This window comes from Oryzias melastigma, linkage group LG20 (assembly GCF_002922805.2).
Source record: "Oryzias melastigma strain HK-1 linkage group LG20, ASM292280v2, whole genome shotgun sequence".
Taxonomy (NCBI): domain Eukaryota; kingdom Metazoa; phylum Chordata; class Actinopteri; order Beloniformes; family Adrianichthyidae; genus Oryzias; species Oryzias melastigma.
This window is the reverse complement of record NC_050531.1, coordinates 11849911-11870236: the sequence shown is the minus strand read 5'-3', so window position 1 is coordinate 11870236 and position 20326 is coordinate 11849911. Positions and strand designations below refer to the sequence as shown.

At 38.0% G+C, this 20326-nt stretch overlaps 1 protein-coding gene across 2 annotated transcripts in view; it reads right to left on the bottom strand.

Moving 5' to 3' along the window:
- Positions 1-20326, bottom strand: part of pola1 (polymerase (DNA directed), alpha 1) — a 60939-nt gene that overhangs the window by 26186 nt on the left and 14427 nt on the right. For both annotated transcript variants that reach the window (XM_024280312.2, XM_024280313.2), the window contains exons 27-34: positions 12109-12141; positions 10724-10816; positions 10443-10648; positions 10234-10366; positions 10038-10169; positions 9207-9381; positions 8762-8943; positions 2497-2628 (exon numbers count right to left, since the gene is read on the bottom strand). In XM_024280312.2, the coding sequence (XP_024136080.1) occupies positions 2497-2628; positions 8762-8943; positions 9207-9381; positions 10038-10169; positions 10234-10366; positions 10443-10648; positions 10724-10816; positions 12109-12141 (1086 nt within the window). The remainder of the gene's footprint in view (positions 1-2496; positions 2629-8761; positions 8944-9206; positions 9382-10037; positions 10170-10233; positions 10367-10442; positions 10649-10723; positions 10817-12108; positions 12142-20326) is intronic.

The window sequence follows — 20326 nt, the reverse complement described above, 5'->3', positions numbered from 1 at the left end:
GTTTCTATTACACTGGACATTTTTTTTGACAAAAGTTGGAAGTTGGAGAGTTTAAGCATGAGAGAAAAGAGTGAAAATGCTAACTTCTGGCTGAGAAAAGTGTTTCGTAAAACATTTATAATAGTTGTAATAATTAAACATAACTACTTTGCGGATTTCACCAATCACGTGTTAATTTTAGAACATAGCCCCCACAATAAACAGATTTTGACTGCAGATGCCTTCATTTTTCTCTTTGCTAACCCAGAAGATTTTTACATTTTTTTTATCGTACTTGCTATAAATTTTAAAAACAAAGACGATCAGATGAGTTAAAATATTAACATGTCCAAATAGATTTTTGCCAACACTGACACATCGACTCGTGGCTCCAGAGGAATCCACCATCCAAACTGCACACCCTCAACCCACAGGCCGCCGCCTGATTTTTTTTCTGCTTTATCAGTCAACACTTCCAGCCGGGAGAAGAAACGGACCAACAAATGGGTTTGCTTCACAAACAGACCGGCTCTCACACAGACACAAACGCATTGAAAAGAGCTCAAATGGTTCCACTTTGTACCTCCTCTGCTTAATCAAAGCTTCACCATTCAACAATTTGACCTTTTGTTCAAAATAGGATTATCACCTTCTCTGCTCTTCATTCACCCTCTCCCTCTCTCCCCTTTTCTTGTCTTGCCCCTCAGCCCGTTTCCAGGGGCGACCCGCCTGACGAGGGTAATTGCAATAATTTGTTAAATGCCATGGCAACGGTAGTTAGATGGAAAGGGTTAAAAAAAAGGAAAAGCAAAGGTAGAATTGGGTGGTTCAGGAAACAAGAGTATTTCCCATTTTAGCAAAGATGAGAGGAGAAGGATGTGTGAGTGTGTGTGTGTTGAGGTTAAGCTGTGAACAAGTGTTTGCCATTTCTCAGGGTGCTGGTTTATTGATAATGGTGGGGATGAGAGTGAGGAGGGGGGGGAAGAAGGTAATTTCACTAATGATTAATGTCTCTGTGGTCTCAACTCAAGACTCCAGCGCACACACACTTACACAAACGCACACACACTGAGCTTTCAGTCTATCTGCCCAGACAAACAGCTCTATTTGAACTCTCCCTCGGTCTGAAAGGAATCTTTAATTACACAATATTACCCCTCTTCATTGCCCTGCTGTGTGTGCTGTATCCACTGCTGCTCAGCCCGCAGTGGTGTGTGTCTGTGCGCCAGTGTGTTGTTGCTGTGTGACGTGTAAGTATTCAGTGGTAGCAGCTGTTTCACACATCGCCACAAAGAGGCCGAGGGGGTCTCGCTCCCCTCACATTCACCGCACTAATTGATTTCTGTTCAGCACTGTGGGATAGTTAGCACCACACACACACATTTGTACACCCACCACATTCCACTCACTCCAGAACCAGATACTGGAAGTTAAGCAGAGATTTTTATGCTCTTTCACAATGAAATATTCAAAGAATCAAGATATAAAAGCAGAATGATGATGCTTACACTCTGCTTTTCATGTGAAACAAAACATATTATTTGAGGACAATGTTGGATCATAGAACCACCACTCTTTCTGGAGTCTTCCCCGTACGTGCACAGTGGGCCGTTTGGCTGAAAATGTCAGAGCACAGGCCCGCTGAGGTGTTCTTCATCTTTAGTCCATCTGAACATGTCACCTGCAGACTAACTCTTCAGATTCCTCCATTTAAAATGGACTTGTATTTAATCATGTACGATTGGGATTTACTTTATTCATGAGTTCATGAATCAACAAACATTTTAGCTTTAAAACTCTTCCTCAAGTACCAAAATCTGACAATCTATGATTCAAGAAATTGAATATTTTGACTTTTGAAAGCACAACAATGATTTTAGGATTAGCATAATAATTTCTCTAGTTGCTAGGCTTTGCAATGAGCAGCTTTTATATTGAAGTACACTGCTCTGCATGCATCTGTAAGTATATACTTCTACTTTTTACAAAACAATTAGAAAAACATGACAAATGTATTAAATATTTCCTTTTAATATGTGTTTCAAGGGCAATATATTTCAGTTGTTTGGGGGAAATATCTCTGCTTTAAACATCTATAAACATAATGTGAGTGATGTAACATCAGCGTTCTTCATGACGGGTCTATGTTAGCGATAGCTTTAGACCAGCAGTCTGTGTGACACATTTGACCATTAGGCCCCGCCCCTACCACCCTTGAGTTTTTGACCACACAGCAAATGTGGGTAAATGTGATAACAGGACTGAAGGACCGGCTAGTTTTTTTAGGTTGAATCATTAAATACTATCTCCTCAATGTAGTATGTTGCGGTGAAGCGAAAAACCACAACAAATTGGAAAAAAAAGGTAAAATCTTTTGTTTTTAATAAACTAAGCTGCTCGCATTTTGGTTTTCCTGTAGGAACGTCCCACCAACTAAAATAAACATTCCATAGAAGAAACCATGAGAGTATTTGTCCTCAAAAAGCAGAGCACAGCTAAAAATGCAGGAGTACTCACAGAGTAGTATTTCTTAATATGGCGACGGATGTCCAGTAGGAGTTTGTTGCTGATGTGGACCGGGTAGTCGATGGGGCGACTCTGACAGGGAACATGACAGCACCGCATCAAACTGGGCTCCAACTTATTACCCTGGAAAAAAGAAAAAGGAAACACAGGTTATATCCAAGGAAAAACCACATGACTTCCTGTTCGAAGCAGGTTTAAAAACAAAAATCACAGCCTAAGACGCTCCCCATCTGACCGCTAGGCTAAGTTGTGACACAAAAAGTGTCATATTTTGACTTGGTAGACACATTATTTCTTCATGACTAAAATCTAAGAAAAAGCCTGAAATGTGGTTGAATATACCGAATATATTTATATCCATAAAATAAAGATTCATACATAAAAAAACAATTTTCACACTTTTGTGCATAATTTTATGTTTTTGTCAATAATAAATGGAATTTAAGCAACAAAACAACCCAAAGAGCCGCTTCTCTTTAGGGAGCCGAACCAAAAGAAAAGGCTCCAGCCCCGTGCCCCCTCCAGAATTAATGACTTTTTTTTTGCATTTGAGAATGAGGGTTAAACTGCTGAGACAGAAGTAATTGAATACCTCAAGTCAGCAAAAATTGACATTTATTGGTAGATTGGTTTCAGATTTGATAGATATGAATCTAACTTCATAGATATATGCGTAACAGTTTTTTTCCACATCTCACTGTGAGCAGTGGCATAGACCAGGAGTAGTAACCATTTTGGAGTCATCTCTCACACTGCTGTTTGAATTTGAATGAAGCCAGGTTATGTCTTGAGCCTTCTTTATACTTTGAAAAAGATCAGCTTTAAAAATGAATTTAAATGAAAGACAAGGGGGATGTTCACGCTGAACTGTCAATACCAGATACCAACACATAGACTCACAATTGAAAGAAGCTTGGTGCAAAATGTCAAAGCGGTGCAAATCTGGTGAATCTTGCTCAAGGGTTTTTCTTTCACATCTCTATTCTGATATATAAAAGGCTTGGTGTCATTTAACTGAAATAATTCATTTCTAATTCATGATCAATTTTTAAATGGTTGGCACATCCGTGTTTTGAAAAAGACGCTACATAAACACCACTATCAAATAAGAGTTCAATAAGTTCAACTGGTTTAGCTTTCAACATGCGTTCAATGGCTGCATGTTTTGGACGTAGCAATGCCTGAACACGAGAATTTTAAAACTAGAAGCCCGAAAAGAACAAGAAAAAGTATGTAAATTATTTGGGGTTATTTGGATTTCTGCATGAATTTGTCATAAAATATGTTCTGATCTTCATCTAAGTCACATTACATGCCAAACACAGTTTGCTCGAACTAATAAAACACAAAAAAATTAAGTTTTGTGTTTTTTTTTTTTAACAAAGTGTGTAAAAATTCAAAGTGCAGTGTAGAAAGAAATATGTGAACCCTTGGATTTAATAACTGGTTGAGCCTCCTTTGGCAGCAATAACTTAAACCAAGTTGAAGTTGTATTAGTTGAAGCAGACTAGGTTTATTGTGTGATACAACTGAGATGAGGATCAGAACATTTTTATGACAAATTCATGCAGAAATCTAATGGAGAGAAAATAGTATTACCCCGGTTTGTGCATGCGTAATTCTTGATTTGTGTATGAGTTTGGATTTATGTGTGCGTTCCTTTGGATTTGTGTGTGCATATTATTGATTTGTGTGTAACTTTATATTTGTTTGTGCATAATTCTTGATTTGTGCTTAACTTTGGATTTAAGTCTCACATTAGATTTGTGAGTAAATGTGGTTTTGTCTGTGCGTAACAAGCAATTTGTGCGTAATTTTTAAAGATTTGTGCATGTAGTCAATTTCAAGATGTTGGAATTTTAATTTGTGCATGCGTAAGTAGTATTTTTTTCCGTAATTTTTGTACTTATTCATAAAATGTTTTGAGTTACAATTAGGAATTATGCACATACAAATCAGGGTGATACTATTTTCTCTCCATAAGGGATTCACATACTTTTTCTTGCAACTGTTTATGTGTGATTCCGTAGACTTTTCCTTTGAAATGGCCGCCTGAACACGCATTTTCTGAGCCAGGTGTGAGCGTTTTGCAGCCTAACGAGAATCTGCACAATTTGTTGTTTACCCATGTGTCTTTGATAACATTTTCCTTTTTATCTTGATCCAAACAGACTAATTCTTCTCCTTTCTTGCTACCCAACATTAAGGCATCATTATTTTTAATGTATACATCAAAGAGCTTTTATTTTGCAAAAACAATTACAAGTGAAGGGTCATAATTGTCTACTACCCATAAATATACAGTATGCATACAGAAAATCATGGCAGTCAATTTTTACCCCTATAATCAGGAAAGCAGTCAAGTCCAATAACAGAGAAACTTGGCCATTAACTTTAAACCAACACAAAGAGCATGTCAGACACGAAAGGTGTTAGAGCTGAAAGCACCCTGGGGCCCAGCAAAATTTAACATTATTGTAGCCTAAAGAAAACAGGTCAGAGTGACCCCCTGAACTGTCCACTTGAAAGCAAGGCTTATGGCTAATGCAATGAAAAAGGCAGCCGCAGTACATAACAATTACAATAAATGTGACGGCTTTAAACACTTGCCCCTTGCAACCTGAACTCCATTTACCTGTCGCGCTGACAGCAGCTAAAAAAGGTTTTTGCAGAGAAGCCAGCGACATGAAAGTATGCACGTGACACCCCCCCACCCAGACGCACGCGGTGGGGGGACTTTGTTTGCTTGCATCATTCCCTTTTTGGAGAGAAAATTACCAGAGATTTTTTTGACAGTTTGAGTCTTTCAGCTCATTCGGCTGCACACATTCACTCTGCCCATTTCGGTCCACTCTGTTTATTTTCCCACTCTGGTTTTCTCAGTCTGCTGGGGATGAAAGCAGCTTCCAACTCCAGACACCCTTCCTGCTTCTTTATCTCACTTGTTTCAATCCAGACTTCATCTTGCTATGAAAACTCCCCCTCACCAAGCAGGCTAGATTACATTACAGTTCATCTTTTTTTTTTTTTAAACAAAATACATTAAAAATGAGAAATCTAATGCCTTTGTGGCATGCATTCGGGTCGTTTTTGGGTTGTACAGGCCAGAAGAGTGGCTGCATTGCACACAGTTGTCGTGCGTTTGGTAAATGCATTGTGCAAGTATTTTTAAGGACGATGTAAGTTGTATGTTAATATGCCCAATAATTTATATAAAAAAAAATCTAAATATGTGTTTTTTTTAAACACTAAAGTGTCTCTATTCTCATCGCTAACTCACTTTCCCTGCCAGCGCCTTCGCCACGGAGCTTTTCCACGAGCGCCAGTTCCCAGTAACGGCAATAGGAGGCAGTGTGAAGTCCTCCTTGACACCCAAAGCGCGTAGTGGGTCCATAACCCTTCCATCTTTAAAAAAAACTCTTTTTTTTTAGTCTTTCAGAACTCACGAAGCTTTAACAGGAGGACATTGCGCCGTCTGCCATCACCGTGAATGGGAACCGGCGTTCAAAGTAGATTTGTACATATATGTGGTTTTGTGTGCATCTATCAGGTGATTTGTGCATGCTTTTTAAAGATTTATGAGTGTAGTTAGTTTAAGCTGTTGTAATTTTAAGAGCGTTTGTAAGTCGCATTTTGTAAAAGTGAATACACAATTGCAAGTACACACAGTTACGCACAAAATGTATTGTATAATTTACAAATCAAGAAATACGTACACAAATCGAATGACACTATATTCTCTCCATAAGTCTTTGAGGTTCAAAAGTTGAAAATTCCATATGACACGTTTCATCTACTTCATTCTTACTTACCCTTAAATGTTGTTCAAGTGCAGCATACCCGTAGAAAAAAATGCACACACATTTTCAATATACATGCTCACCAAGTGGTCTACTACTTTTAGATTTTGTGCATGCACTGTGCAGGATTTCTGAATTTTCACCTGCAGACAGCCCATATCCACTTATAAGGGCAGTTTTGACTAGGACTAGGAATCACTGGATACCTCACGATATGATGCAATATATTATCGGTAATTGGTAAAAAATAATATCTAATAACTCACATAGAATTGCTAGAATTGACACCAATTGAATTGGAATAATTTGTAAGATTCAGTCACAAAAGGATGACAAATATAATGTTTTACAGCCTCTTCAAACAAAAATAAAAGATCAATACATGGTGAGAACCAATCAAGAATCAATCATAGGACTAAATATTGAGATATATCGCTATATAGATATTTTGGCACACCCCTATTTATGACTAAGGCTATTTTCTTTACTTTTTAAATTAAAAGAACAATTATGTAAAATTACTTTTTAAAAAAGGTTTACCAGCCTGTTTTCCCCCTTGTGCTGCTTTGATAATCTGCAGCTTTCACAGCATTTCATTGTAACTGCGCGTTCGGGATACCTAGCGATCTTTTCAAACCTCGGCCAAACAACTCGACTCCCCTGCCTGTCCTCCGTCATCTATCAGCGCCTCCTCCTACAATCTACGGCTCCGTGTCAGTGGCAGAGTCAAGGCCCATCTGTCCTCCCCTTCGCTCTGAGCTGTTAGACCATGTTGGCCACCTTAATTAACTTACCGTCTTATCAGTTTCAGTGTGTGAGGGTTGCATACCAGCCTCAAGAACATCGTGTTTCTCTTTATTTTTTACACTTATTTTCTGCTCTCCAACTCTTCAAATTAAAAAATAATCACATCCTCCTTTATTAAGTGTAATACTCCTTTTTTTTATTTAATGCGGGCCTCCCCTGTCTGTCGAGGACAGAGGCTTGTCAGTTTTATTGGTGTCTTCCAGACGAGAAAAAGCTGCGTGCCCTGCTCCTCATTAGAGGCTGATAACACTCCAGTACGCGACCTTGGCCTGACAAATGGAAGGAGCGAGGTGTGTGTGTGTGTGTGTGGAGTGGAGTGGACGGGTTAAGGAAAGGCTTTTCAAGCTGTGGTGTCCAAACTATGCCAATGAAAACAGAGTCCACTTTGGAGCCAGGCAGCTGTCTAAAAATACAGACAGAGACACAATATGGAGGATGAGAGGAGCACAGGAAGTTTTACTGCAATGCCCATAGAAACTATTTTCTCCTGTTCTCACACCCCTACTGCACGTCTCTGCTGACTAAGCCGCAATTAAAAACACAAAACATTAAAAGAAATCATCACAGCTTTTTAAAATTTTCCTCCATTTTAGGGGAGCGGAACACGGTTTTATTGCCATCGAGCTCAACAGATTAGATATCGCCTGTCTAAAGGATGAGGTCACTGGAAACCATTGAAAACTGCGGGAACTCTTTGATGCAGACAGGTGGCAAATTAAACTGCAATGCTCGACCTTTGACCTCTTCCAATATAGGATCCAGTGACTGTGGGATGCTGTGGGAAAACACTTGTTTAAAGATGCAGTTCGGCTGCAACTCGACTGAAACTAACCAGTTCTGGTCTTGACTGCGGAAATGCAGACAGAAGGGAGCTTCCCTAAAAGAAGTAATGTTAGACTTGGAAACCATTATTAAGGAAAAAGCCAGAAAAAAAACAAATCTAGGAAATTTTTAGATTAAAATTTCATAAGGTACAGAGAAAGCTTTACACTAAGAAGCCACACAATCCAAGTACTAGCTGGATTCTCTTTATTTTTTTTAATTTCTGACCCGTTTATGGGAATTTCTGCTCCAAATGAGCAGTTGTTGTAACTAGAAGAACTTGTTGCTGTCATTTGGTTGACTCCCAAAAGTGCCGTGTGAATATCTACTGCAGTACTTCAATGTGGACACTCTAAAAGAGGGTGTGTGAAAAGAGTTCAGGAAGTTTTTCTTATTAAACAGAAAATATTTTGCAGCAAAACTACAACCTCCCATAACTTAAGCAAACTAGATACTGACACACTCATGACTACATCAAGCAACACCCCAGCTGCGTTCACACCGCCCCTAGAAACACCCTTTCAAATCGTCACTTCCCATGAAAATTCTGCCTCAGAAACAGCTGGGAAAGATAAATCCTCGAGCAAGATTTGCTAGATTTGCACCGCATTTTGCACCAACAATAAGTGACAGACATGCGTTAGTAAACAATTGATAAAAGAAAAAGAAGAAGCCCCTCCCTGCTTCTTCAGTGTGAATAAAATTCACATTGAAGGCCCTGAAAATCTTGAACGCACATCACATGCTTCTTGTGCTATCAAATGTAAAGAAAACTAACCAAAAATAAGTCAAATCAAAAATAGGAATATCAGAACGTGTGTACTTACAGCTCCATCAAAGACATTGTCGTAGATGTTGTCGGTACCACATGAGGGGCAGGTGAAGGTAAACCTCTCACAGTCTCTGTAGCGCTCCTCATCGGTCAGCTGGACCGGACCTCCCAGCATGCCGTCAGCCTCCTCCTCCCTCTGATGCTGCTGGTGGGATCGGAAGTGACTCGGGTCCAGACCTGAAGCAGACGCCGGCATTTTACTTACTGCTGATTACTTCACAAGAGTCCGACTAACTTTCTTTTAAACTTTCTCTCAATGATTTTGCTCCTACCTGGATGAAAATCATCTTAAATACCTGCAGTCGTGGGTTAATAAAGCTTTAAAAATGATTGTATTTTAAAAAAGCGATGAAGAAATCTGCTAATAAGAAAGCCAATAAATCTAATTTAGCAATTTTCTCAAATGTGTGCAGGCCTTTTATAGTCATAAGAGATCTTACCCAGCCACGTTGCTATGAGGACGCCGTCGATGCCCTCGATGGGCTCACAGATGCGGGACACCACTGGGTGGATCTGCTGGGCCAGGTAGTACTGTGTGTCCACGCCGAGACCCTCCTGCTTCTGCAGCTGCTCCAGAGCGTACGCCCTCTGACTGGCTGCTAGCGTGGAGCCGTCCTACGAAGGGAAAAGCGGTTACAGTGTGATTTTAGCGAAAGCCGGCGAGCGAGAAGGATGCATTTCCTAAAAAATATAGATATTTGTGGGAATGGTGAGGGCTAAACATGTTTAGTAAAGAAGTAAAAGGTTTAAGAGACTAAAATATTTGCTAATACTCCCAAATTAATGGCTGTGAGCTAAAATAAAGAAAGCTAAACAACTAAAAAAGCGTTATTTAAGTAAATGTTACATTTTATTTGTAAAGAACCCGTTGAAACTCAAAAAAAGGAATCTGTAACGGTTATTTTTTGGAAAATCTTAAAAACAAGGGTTAAAAATTCATAAAATTAAATCTGTGACTCTCAGGTTTATTCTTCTTTTAATCTGAGTACACACTGAAGAGTTTAAAGTTTTTTTAATGGAAAGCTAACTTTTAGAAGAAAAATTAAATGTTCATGTTTATTTTAAATGAAAAGACAATTTGCTTAAACGGTTCAACATTTGATAAAGTGTAAAAATTACAAATATAAAACAAAAATGTCTTTTAAGTGAAAGCCGAACAGATTGACAACATAAAGGAAAAACATTTTTTCAGCCAAAATTACACTGAGGGAAAAAAATTTATCTAAATCACACAAATAGAGAGTTTTGTCTAAAAAACTTAGTTTGCGAACCTTGCAGATGAGGTAAGAGATGGTATCTCCAGCTTTAACTCTTCGACCGCCCTGAGAGTTGATCCACAGAGCCACGTGGACGTGAGGAAGACTTTTCTTGTCCGGGTAGTCTTGAGGATCCTTCGTCAAGGCCTGAAGAAAAGCAGCAATGAGGAGGAGAGCAGCAGCAGGTCACAGAGTGTCGCAGCAAACTCACCTTGTGGATCTCATACAGGTTCAGGGGTATGTCTCCATTGGCAACCCTCTCTCCCACTTCCACCAGGTGCTTCTGGATGTTCTCCACAATAATGTCCCGACTCTGGTCGGACAAGATCTGACCAATCACGTAACTAGCGTGGAGGGGAAAAAAGACGATTATGAATCCTGGCATTGACGATCATTTGGCGGACTAGTCTTCTCACGTACTTGCCACACTCCTTGGCCAAACCGCACCAATCTCTGCGGACGATGTCCAAGCCTTTGAGCTCTTGCTTCACGCTGTAGCGTCCATCGCCGTGTTGCTCCACCACCAGCGCCGCATATTTCTTCTTCTTAAGAAGCAGAAGTGACTTGAACACGCCGTCGATGTCGATCTCGAGGAGCTTGTACAGCTTGTTCACTTCTGCCTTCACCTGGAAACAAAATAACAGACCGGTTTGTTCACAGACCTAAACACACCATTCCCACAGCAGCGTGTGAGCACAAACCTTATTTCCAAGTTTGAAGACTTCTTCAAGGGACTTGCTGTTGGTGTTGATCATGATGGAGTCCGTATCTCCATAAATGACCTCCAGGTTCATCTGAGTCATACAACAAACCAAAAAAGCTTGTATAAGGTCATACATGTGTTATGAGTATTTAAAAATCTTTTATGTGATCTGTTTGGACTTTTTTGAATTGTGGAGCTTCTTAGTAAGTCTGAGACGTTTACTGTATTGAAAAAATAAAGCTAGTGAGTGCTGGCACATTTTAAGGAGATGATAGAGACAAAGAATGACTCAGTTTTCTAAATATTTCCTAAAATTTTCAAAACTATAATCACAAGTCTTCTAGATTTGTTTATCGAATAATCTTTCCCAAAATAAAAGCATGCAGTTCAAAAAAGAAAAATAAAATATTTTTTGTTAATATTAGCTGCAAATAAAAAGTTGGGGTTCTTTAGGATAAAATATTAGGATTCACCTCAAATAATTGTAAACATTTATCTGAATTTAAATATCTTGAAATATTTGAAAGAACAAGTACTGAATTTTTGAGGATTAATCACCAAACGTGATGTTCACTAACAAGATGATGAATCACAGAAGTTGTCTAAACCACGACTTGACCTGAGGATGTTTTAGTGGAAATAATATCAACAGACTAAAAGGGTGTTGACAACATAAGACAGTTCTTAGCTGTCATTCATTTGGACTGTTGGATTAATTGATTTGTTAGTACTTTTTATTTTGTAGATGCTTTACTGGGTTTGCACACATGTACTTTAACAGGTTGGACTTTCAGTGTTAGGTAAATTACTTTTCCAGAGTAACTGATTACCTTACTTTAGTTATGGACTTAAATTGTAATAAAATTACTTCACTGATTCCCCAATGAGTGTTATTTCCCAATTAATTCCCAAATAATAAATGAGGGTTTCTGTAGTCTAGTAATTGTAATTTAATTGGCAAAATTTAAACGGTTATTTGCTACGTTACTCCGTTACTGACAAAAGTAATCAAATTACAGTAATTTGGTACTTTTTAATTCATTATACCCAACACTGGTGACTTTAAGGCTTCTGAGAACCACTTTGAGCTAGAAAATTTGTATACAAAAATGCTACAAACAAAAAGTTGATCAATTTATGTATGAGAGAATATCATTGTTTACTTCTAGAAAATGCTTAATTTTTTATGATTTAGAGTCATAGACTTTTTGAAATTATATTAAATTTACGAAAAAAGTCAAAAATCCTTTAGTTTTTGTGAACACATTAAAATCTTTGTTTCTAGACCTGAATTCATTTCAATCTATGTCAAAAAGATGAGTGAAATGTTCTTTTTTTAAGTTAAAAAACCTGTTTTTGCTCAATTAGTGCAACATAACTCACCTTCTGAACCATGTCTTTGGTGTGCATCAGAATCTGAAAAAACAAAACAGAACTGTGTCAATAATGTGAGCAAATAAAAGCACAGAAGAATGAAGAACATCCACAAGTCGAATAAACAAACAAATCACTTAGACACAAACAGTTTGTAAATATTCAGCTTCAGCTGTATGTTATTAACCGAGTGTGCATGTGTGAGGTGTGCACACGCACTCATGTGAATGTGTGAGAGAGCAGGTGACTTGCTTTTAAATGGAGGATTATTAGCTAAGAGGGCAATTATGAGAGCGTGCTGTGACCGTCGTCTTTTCAACCCACACACACTCTGGGCCAGGCAACACACCCTCCAATGAGCCGTAATGGCCTTTATCACCAGCTGGGAGAAAGAGGAGGTCATTGAATGCAGTTTGGGAAATTCAGGGGGGCAGCAGAGGGATCCTAACAGGTGAGGGTCCACAGAAGAGGGAGGGGGGAGAGAGGGGGCTCTGGCTAACTAATCTGAAGGGGGGTCAGGGAGACAGAACGTGGTGTGACCTGTCACCAGCAATCTGCTCCTCAATCAAGCACGGCTGCATATATACACACCCCGACTCGCACTGCGCCCCGTGTGCGGACAAGGACGTGGCTATTTCAGAGTGTGAGGAAGAGGCGGGGCCCAGCTTCCACTCCCAGCTGCATACCACTGTACAGCGAGGGGGGGGTCTGGGCCATACATGGAACAGCTTTCTCCATTCGAGGCTACAGTCAAGGTCACGCCGTGTATGACACTCCCAAATTTTGGCCCGACACGCCGGGCTTTGATGCAGAAGAAATCTTTGAGGGAGGAGAAAGTCAAAGACTCTGATAGAATATAACAAACAACAATAAAGACACGATTGTGTTGGGTTTTTCATTTAACTCATCAGGAGAACTTAAAGGAAAGCTTTGCAAAAATTGGAAAAGCAGCACTAAAATGATCATTTTAAAGTTGGGCAGATCTGTGTACTCACAACATTACAGAGGGATCATCACATTGTTCTAACCTGTTGGAAAACAGTCGTTTTTGCTTTTGATTGGGTAACTTCTTAAGAATGCATTCACACTATTGTAATTCTCCTGCTCCTTTCCGATGGTTTTTCAGCCTCAATCACACTTTCAGTGATTTCAACAATGTTCAGCTCATTCCGGACATTCATGCTTGTATTTTTGGTCCTCATGATTTTAACAGTTTTAAAGATTTTTGCAATTATAGAATTTAATTTTAAGTCGACGGGAAATTTTTCAAAATAATTTTTGCACTTTTAAGACTTATGCAACATTGGTATCAAAACGTTCAGGACTTCATTTTTGTACTTTTTGTATTCATAGCTGTAAAGCCCATGCATCAAAGTCAAGGCCCGGGGGCCGGATCCGGCCCACTAGATCATTTTATTTTATTGTTATTAAAGGCCTGATGTTATTTTATGCTGGTAACATATGGAAGCAACACTACGATTACGTTCTAAATCGCAAGGGTATCATCATCTTCTCCCTCTCACTGATGGAGCAGGAATAAATAAACATAACTGGATAAAATAATTAAGGGCAAATTAGGATAAAACAGACAGATAATAAAACACATAGCAAATAAAAATTGAATGAATTGATTTGTTTTTGCTAAAAAGCACAGATTGTATTTTTGATATTCAATTTGTATTTTTTTATTTTGAAAGAATATAATTTATGGAGATCAAAGTCTTTTGGGATATGTATAAAGTTTATGTTTCATATAAATTGACAAAGAAATTTGTGTGTTCTTTCTTTTAACATTTATCTTTTTTCTAAGTTGCATAATTTTGACAAAATATATCTTTACAGAGAGTAAAATATTGAAAGTTATTTAATGTTTAAGTTGATTAATTCTGAAATAATATTCCTGTCTGTTTTTATTCATAGTTATGTTAAAAAGTTACATTTTAAAGTTTTAAAATTTAGTTTTAGTGTGTTCAATTATTTTTTTTTTGTTTCTCAGCCCTTGATCTAAGATGTGTTTAATTTTTAATCCCCTGTATGATTGAGTTTGACACCCCTGCTTTGAAGCATTTTAAAAAATTTTGCGATTTTTCAAGAAATTCTTCAAATTCTTTTTGGACTTACCGCAAATAATGGAAGTTTGGTATCTCGTACTTTTAGTATTTTTTAAAGCATCTTCAGTGACCACATTCAGAATAAAGGATTCACTCTAGCATTATCGCAGTAATGCTACTTTTTTAGTTTTTATTGTGCTCTATGTTTTAGAGGTGGATCTCCGACAATTGTTTCAACATAGAAACCCATAAAGATGGAAGGAGTGAGTTTTGATGCATTAGAAACACTAAAATGAATTGCTTTACATCAGATCTTTGGGTAAAACTACTTGAACCCTGCAACCCTTTGTGCTACAAATCGTTCATTTATTTACTTCATTAACATGATTAATGAACACACAATTTAAATACTTCATTGTGACAATCTGTAAGGAAAATATGGGAGCAGTCAAAGAAAATTAGAAAAGAAAAAACTAAAAACAAAGCACAACTGATTAGCACATGGACCTTTGCCAACGCGCTGATGAAGACAGACTCATCACCAAACTCAGTTGTTCAGCAGACCTTTAGGCAGTTCAGGTTAAAAGCTTTAGTAAGCAGCTCTGTGCCAATTTGAGCTACATTCTTTTCTGAACAGCTGCTCTTTGGGAAGTAAAATAAACAAACAAATCTCCACAGTTGTGTTTCTATCTGGAAAAGAACAAAGAGCATCCACCGCTGCCTGTGAATATCACCATAAAAACCCACATCGTTAGCATATTGAGTATTCCAAGAAATATCAGTTCTGACCACAGCAGAAACAGAAATCAAAAAGAAGAATTATACAATTATGACCAACAAATCAACTTCTACATCACACTTTCCCACCTACACTGAAACAAGTGAAACGTTTGACCAACTTGTTACATTCTTTTAAGTTTTCATCAAATCAAACTTTGGATTGATGGTTTAAGAATTTCATTTGATAAAAACTAATGTTTTTACAGAGCTTTTGTTAATTGATCCAATGTTTGACTTTTTACATAGTATGAAGCCAGCCTAAATCAATCAAGCATCACCTATAACCAATAATACATATTACAGGATTTAAAAAAATAAATACAAAATAACAGAAGGGTAGTTAAATTTCTATATTTTAACCTTCAAAACAAAAATACTAGAAGATTTTGGCTTAATATATAATTTCTTCAATTTATTATAATGTTTAAGCCTATATAAATAGGAGATCTAACAGCAGATGACCAAATGGATGTGAAAAATGAAGGAAGGGCAAATGGAGAAAGCAAAACAAGGCGATGGGGGGAGGCGACGCGAGGTGAGAATGCGTTGATGTAATTGATGTGTGGACATCTTTAGAAAGGTTTTCCATATGCTGTCAGTTCCAGCTGGACGGACAGCTTTAAAGAATGAAATGTGTGAAAGACAAGTCGTTTGACCATGACACAGGAATGGCCATGTGTGTGTGGGCTCATGTTTAAACACATACCAACATACGCTCACTATACCGACCAATGCAAACATATTTTCTCTGGGGGGGTGAAAAAAGTGTCTGTGTGTAAGTCTTCGCCTTGATGATTGCACAAGTCACCACCGAGGATGCCACTCATACTGGTCCAAACAACTGAAAAAGCATCACAGGCACTCAGATTTCCAAACACCAGAACCATTTGGGTTCATCATTTTTCAATATGTCCTATACAACTTCCTTTTCCCCCCAATCTATTATTAATTTAATTTATAAATACCAGTTTAAATTTGTATTTTACTGGTTTTCTTCTGGCATCATTGGTGTTTATAAATGTTAATTAGAACAGACGGTAGTTGAGCGATTCCATGAAAAGCGCTGACATCAATTGAAGAAATGACAGGAAATGTGAGCAGAAGAGGAAGACTCTTGTTTTGAAAATGGAATCATAATCTCATTTAATCTTTTATTTTGAAGTGACTAAACACATTAGGACTAGGATCAGAGTTTTCAGTCACAAGATGGGATTTTTCCACACAGATTTTTGCTCAAATCATGCTTTTTTTCCCTCTAAAACTTTGCAAAAGGACAGTATGCAAAACTGCACCCATATCCTGTCTGTGCATGTCTGTTTTTCTTTGACTGCCTCTGTTGATGTTCCTTGATTTACAAGCTTTGGATAAGACCATTTCTGTTGGAGCCATTTCAACTCATACCCGACACGTCCTCAGTTATGTAGTCTGTTTAGAAATATAAATAATTCCTTTTAAAGTAATCAGTTTTAAATAAGTATAGACTGACAGGTCAACAAGTCAGTGAGAAATAAATTCTGTCAAACTGACAAGAAGTGTTGGGTATAAAAAGAAAAATTAACCAGGTTGTTCAGAGTAGATCAAGTTGGAAAAATGAAACCAATTTTAGGGTTTGATGTTTTAACAAAGCCCTCCAGTTTCCTAAAAGTCTTTTGACTATTTCACTGAAAACACTAAACTTTCCCACAGTCAGCCATCACAGCTTGTGCTCCAAATCAGATTTTTCACTTGTTAAAAATGCCTTACGTCTTCGCATGTCCTCCTATGCGCCTGTACAGAAGCTCTATCCATTAGCGTCAACTTATTCCAGCCTGTCATATTCAGCAGAGAGCAGCTCAGTGGTGCCGCTTTTCCCACCAGTCTTTTGTCAGCATTAAAACCCAACTGTTTGACCAAACCTATATCCGATCGTTTAATGGGTTTTTGTCCAACTATGGTAAGAACGGAGATGTTAACTGGCTATTTTAATAGCGATTCAATGGAAAATCTAGAAACATGATAATCCAGCATGCTTTAATAGAAGGACGTCCTCTCTGACCCTCATAATCCTGGCAGAGAACCCCTTGAAAAACAGTTTCTGACGATTGTTTTGAAAAGCACTCCAATGAAAAGCATTTTGGGAAGACAGTCAGCCGACTGAAACGGTACCTGTGAAGGTGGGAGGGGCCAGTGGACCCACAATCAGCATTTTTTGTGTTAAGCTATAGATATAAACACTAAATAATTAAAACTAGTGAAATTATCTGTACAGGTGAAATTTAAAACAGTCTTGATTCTAATGACTTAATCACACTCCTGCCATTTGTTTATAACAACTACTGTTACTGTTGAATTGGGCGTTTTTAAAGTCAGCAAAGACTGCATTTCTATTTAAGTAGTCACTAATTCTCCATTTCTTTGTTTTATCAAATAGTGGAGCTTTAAAAACTTGAAGTAATAAAGAAACTTGAATTTGACATTTCAAATGTTGAGTTGAAATTCATCATTTTAAAAATGTGCTCAGTTCTTTTTAAATGGCACATTTGTTTGTACTTAATTCTGACAAGGTAAAGAAGACAAACACTGTTGTAAATACTCAAAAATAGCAACAAAAAAGCAACAAATCTGTCGGCTAAATATTATGTGGACAGACTTAAAGAAAAAAAGCATATATCTGGCATAGTTGGCAACTGTTTCATGATACAGTTGTGTCATTTGTATTTTTAGCCAACATTCTTGGACACTGATATTAAATAAAAAAATAAAAAAACAAAAATTAAATTCATCATCACATAATATAATCAAATAAAATAAATAACCCATCAAACTATGTCACAAATTAAATAAATAAAATAAAATACATAAATAATAAAAAAATATAAAAAATAAAAAATAAAATTATTGCATCACATTTTACCACACCCCATCACAAATTAAATTAAATTAATAAAAACAAAACAAAATAAAAATATAAAAATGAAAAATGTGTAAAAACTAAAAAATATTAAAATAGAAATAAATATAACATTTATAAAAAATAAATAAAATATAAAAAATAAAATAAAAATAATTTAATAATAATTAAAAAAAACAAAATAAAATAATTACGACCTGGAGGCTAGTTGGATAAATTAAAATCGGAGTCTCAAGTGTATTCAACTAGTGAAAGAACCTAAAGGTGGGTCTTTAACCTCGATTACTAGCAGTTCACCAGCGTTTTAGGATAGGTTGAGAACATTTGGTCCATTAGACCAGAAAGTTGGTTGAAAGGTTGCTTGTGATTGCAATCCTTAAACCAGGTAGAAGAGACCAGAGTTAAGCTTGACCGTCATATTAGAAAAAAAAAAAAGCTCTGTGGGTTTGGTCTCCTAGCGGGACCTTAAAAGCAGTTGATAGCAAGGCCAAGAGGTTTGAAGTTCTGACTCCCTAAAAAACCCACGCAACAGAAGTAAAACGATGACTTTAGAATGACTGAAAATTATTAACCTGGAGGTAGGATAGCTACAAATACTGCGTACAGTGGGGAAGAGGACGTTGACTGTCGATGCCATAGATTGGTCAACTGTACTTTTGGACGACTGTTTAAAGTCGTGAAAGACTTTAAACGCTGTTTTCTTATTGAAGTCACTAAAACACTCAAACAGGTAAAATAGATACTGTTTCCTCATTTATTGTGGGGGTAACGTTCTAAAAACAATCTGCGATAGACGAAATCTGCAAAGTAGGAATACAGATGTCTTAGAGCTGCAAAGGTCTATGTAGATCTATCAAACTGAGTGTACTGGGTACAGGAATATGGAACGGATTGACAATGGTCAACAGCCAATCAAGACACAACAACAAAAACATGCAAAGTTGCATTGAAAAAGTCTGTAAAACAGTGAAACCTCGAAAGGTGAACCACAATATAGCGAGGGACTCTTTAGTAAAGGCTATGAAAGTAGTAGTAGTACTGTGAGGAGCCTGGTCCATTCTTTATCTCACAACCAGGAAAACCACACAATCCAGTGATTCATTCATAAAATTATTTTTTTCAATTGTTGTGAGCACTTTTCCTATTAAATTGCTTCCCAAAGCCTCAAATGTAGTTAAGCTAAATATACATTACAGCATTCTCTGTCCAACTGGGTTAAAACCATTTACAAATTATCCACTCATTAACAGCTCTGTCAATGATTCCTACACGGACACCAGATGTCAGATCAATCTGTTATTAATTGTAATCCCTGCCATTAGCTCGGTCTCACATGGCCTCATTAGTAGGTGTTACTAGTGTTGCCGTTTAGATTCCGAACCCGTTCTGTGCCGCCGTCGAGCGAATGCAGCTAAAATAGCAGCGCTGCTCCCATGTGACTATTTGTTAAGTCCCGTCCTTTCAGGAGTAAAGCCAGCTATTTAGGAGAACGACACAACCAGGCTTCATTTCCTGACACACACACCTTGGAGTAAGCAGGTTAGCATTCCTATTTCTAATTCAGGGAAATATAAAAATTACTCCTACTATCAGGGGTTTCATTCTGGGAAATGGTTCATCATTTCTCGGGCAGGACAGATGACATGGAATTAGGGTCAGTGGTGGGCACAACAATGTTTTCTTAGACTTCATCACATACAGGATTTTAACCTAAACCAAACTATGACCCCTCTGCACCCCTGAGTTTATCACACATGCAAGCGTCGATCCTTCTTCCTCCTCCTCTTTCTTTGGATGCCAACTCCAAGCCTCTGTCGAGCTGTTTTTAAACACAAGGACAGAGACTCAATTACATTAGAATGGCTTTCAGGAGTCATCCTTCATCCCGAGACGCGCACATACACCTGCTAATGGTCGTCAGATTTGCTGGCGATGGGGACAAAGGTCAAACCGATCTGCAGTCCGCAACAATCAGCAGCTTCCAGCCGCCTGTGTTCTTAGCATCACTCGTTTAGGGGGACATAAACACACTGGCTCAGAGCTTTGAGGAGTTGATGTAAAAGTCACAGCTAAAGCACAAAACAAGAAGTAAATTAGGCAAAGTCAAGATTCCTGACCTTAACCCTGAACAACAGCAAGTTTTTAGAGCAATTAATCTTCGTTAACTGTCAGGGAAAATGATCCGGCGGTTACATAAATCTATCAGCCAGCAGCCGGCGGACAATAGACGTCTGCCGGTTGAATCAAATCCATTAATCAGCCCATCAAAAACACATTTCACGCATGTGCTCCTTTATCCAACTGTTCGGTGGCGACCGTACAAAAGGACCCAAAATAACCGAGGGGCTGAGCGGGACATCAATCTGTGGCGGACGCTCGGCTGTGTAATCCTAAACCTTCACCTTCCTCTTAATACCCATCATCCCCCTCTTAATACCCACACATACCAGGACAGAGTAGGGCCACAACAAATGGTCCCCCCGACAAAGGGCAGAGTTCGGCAACC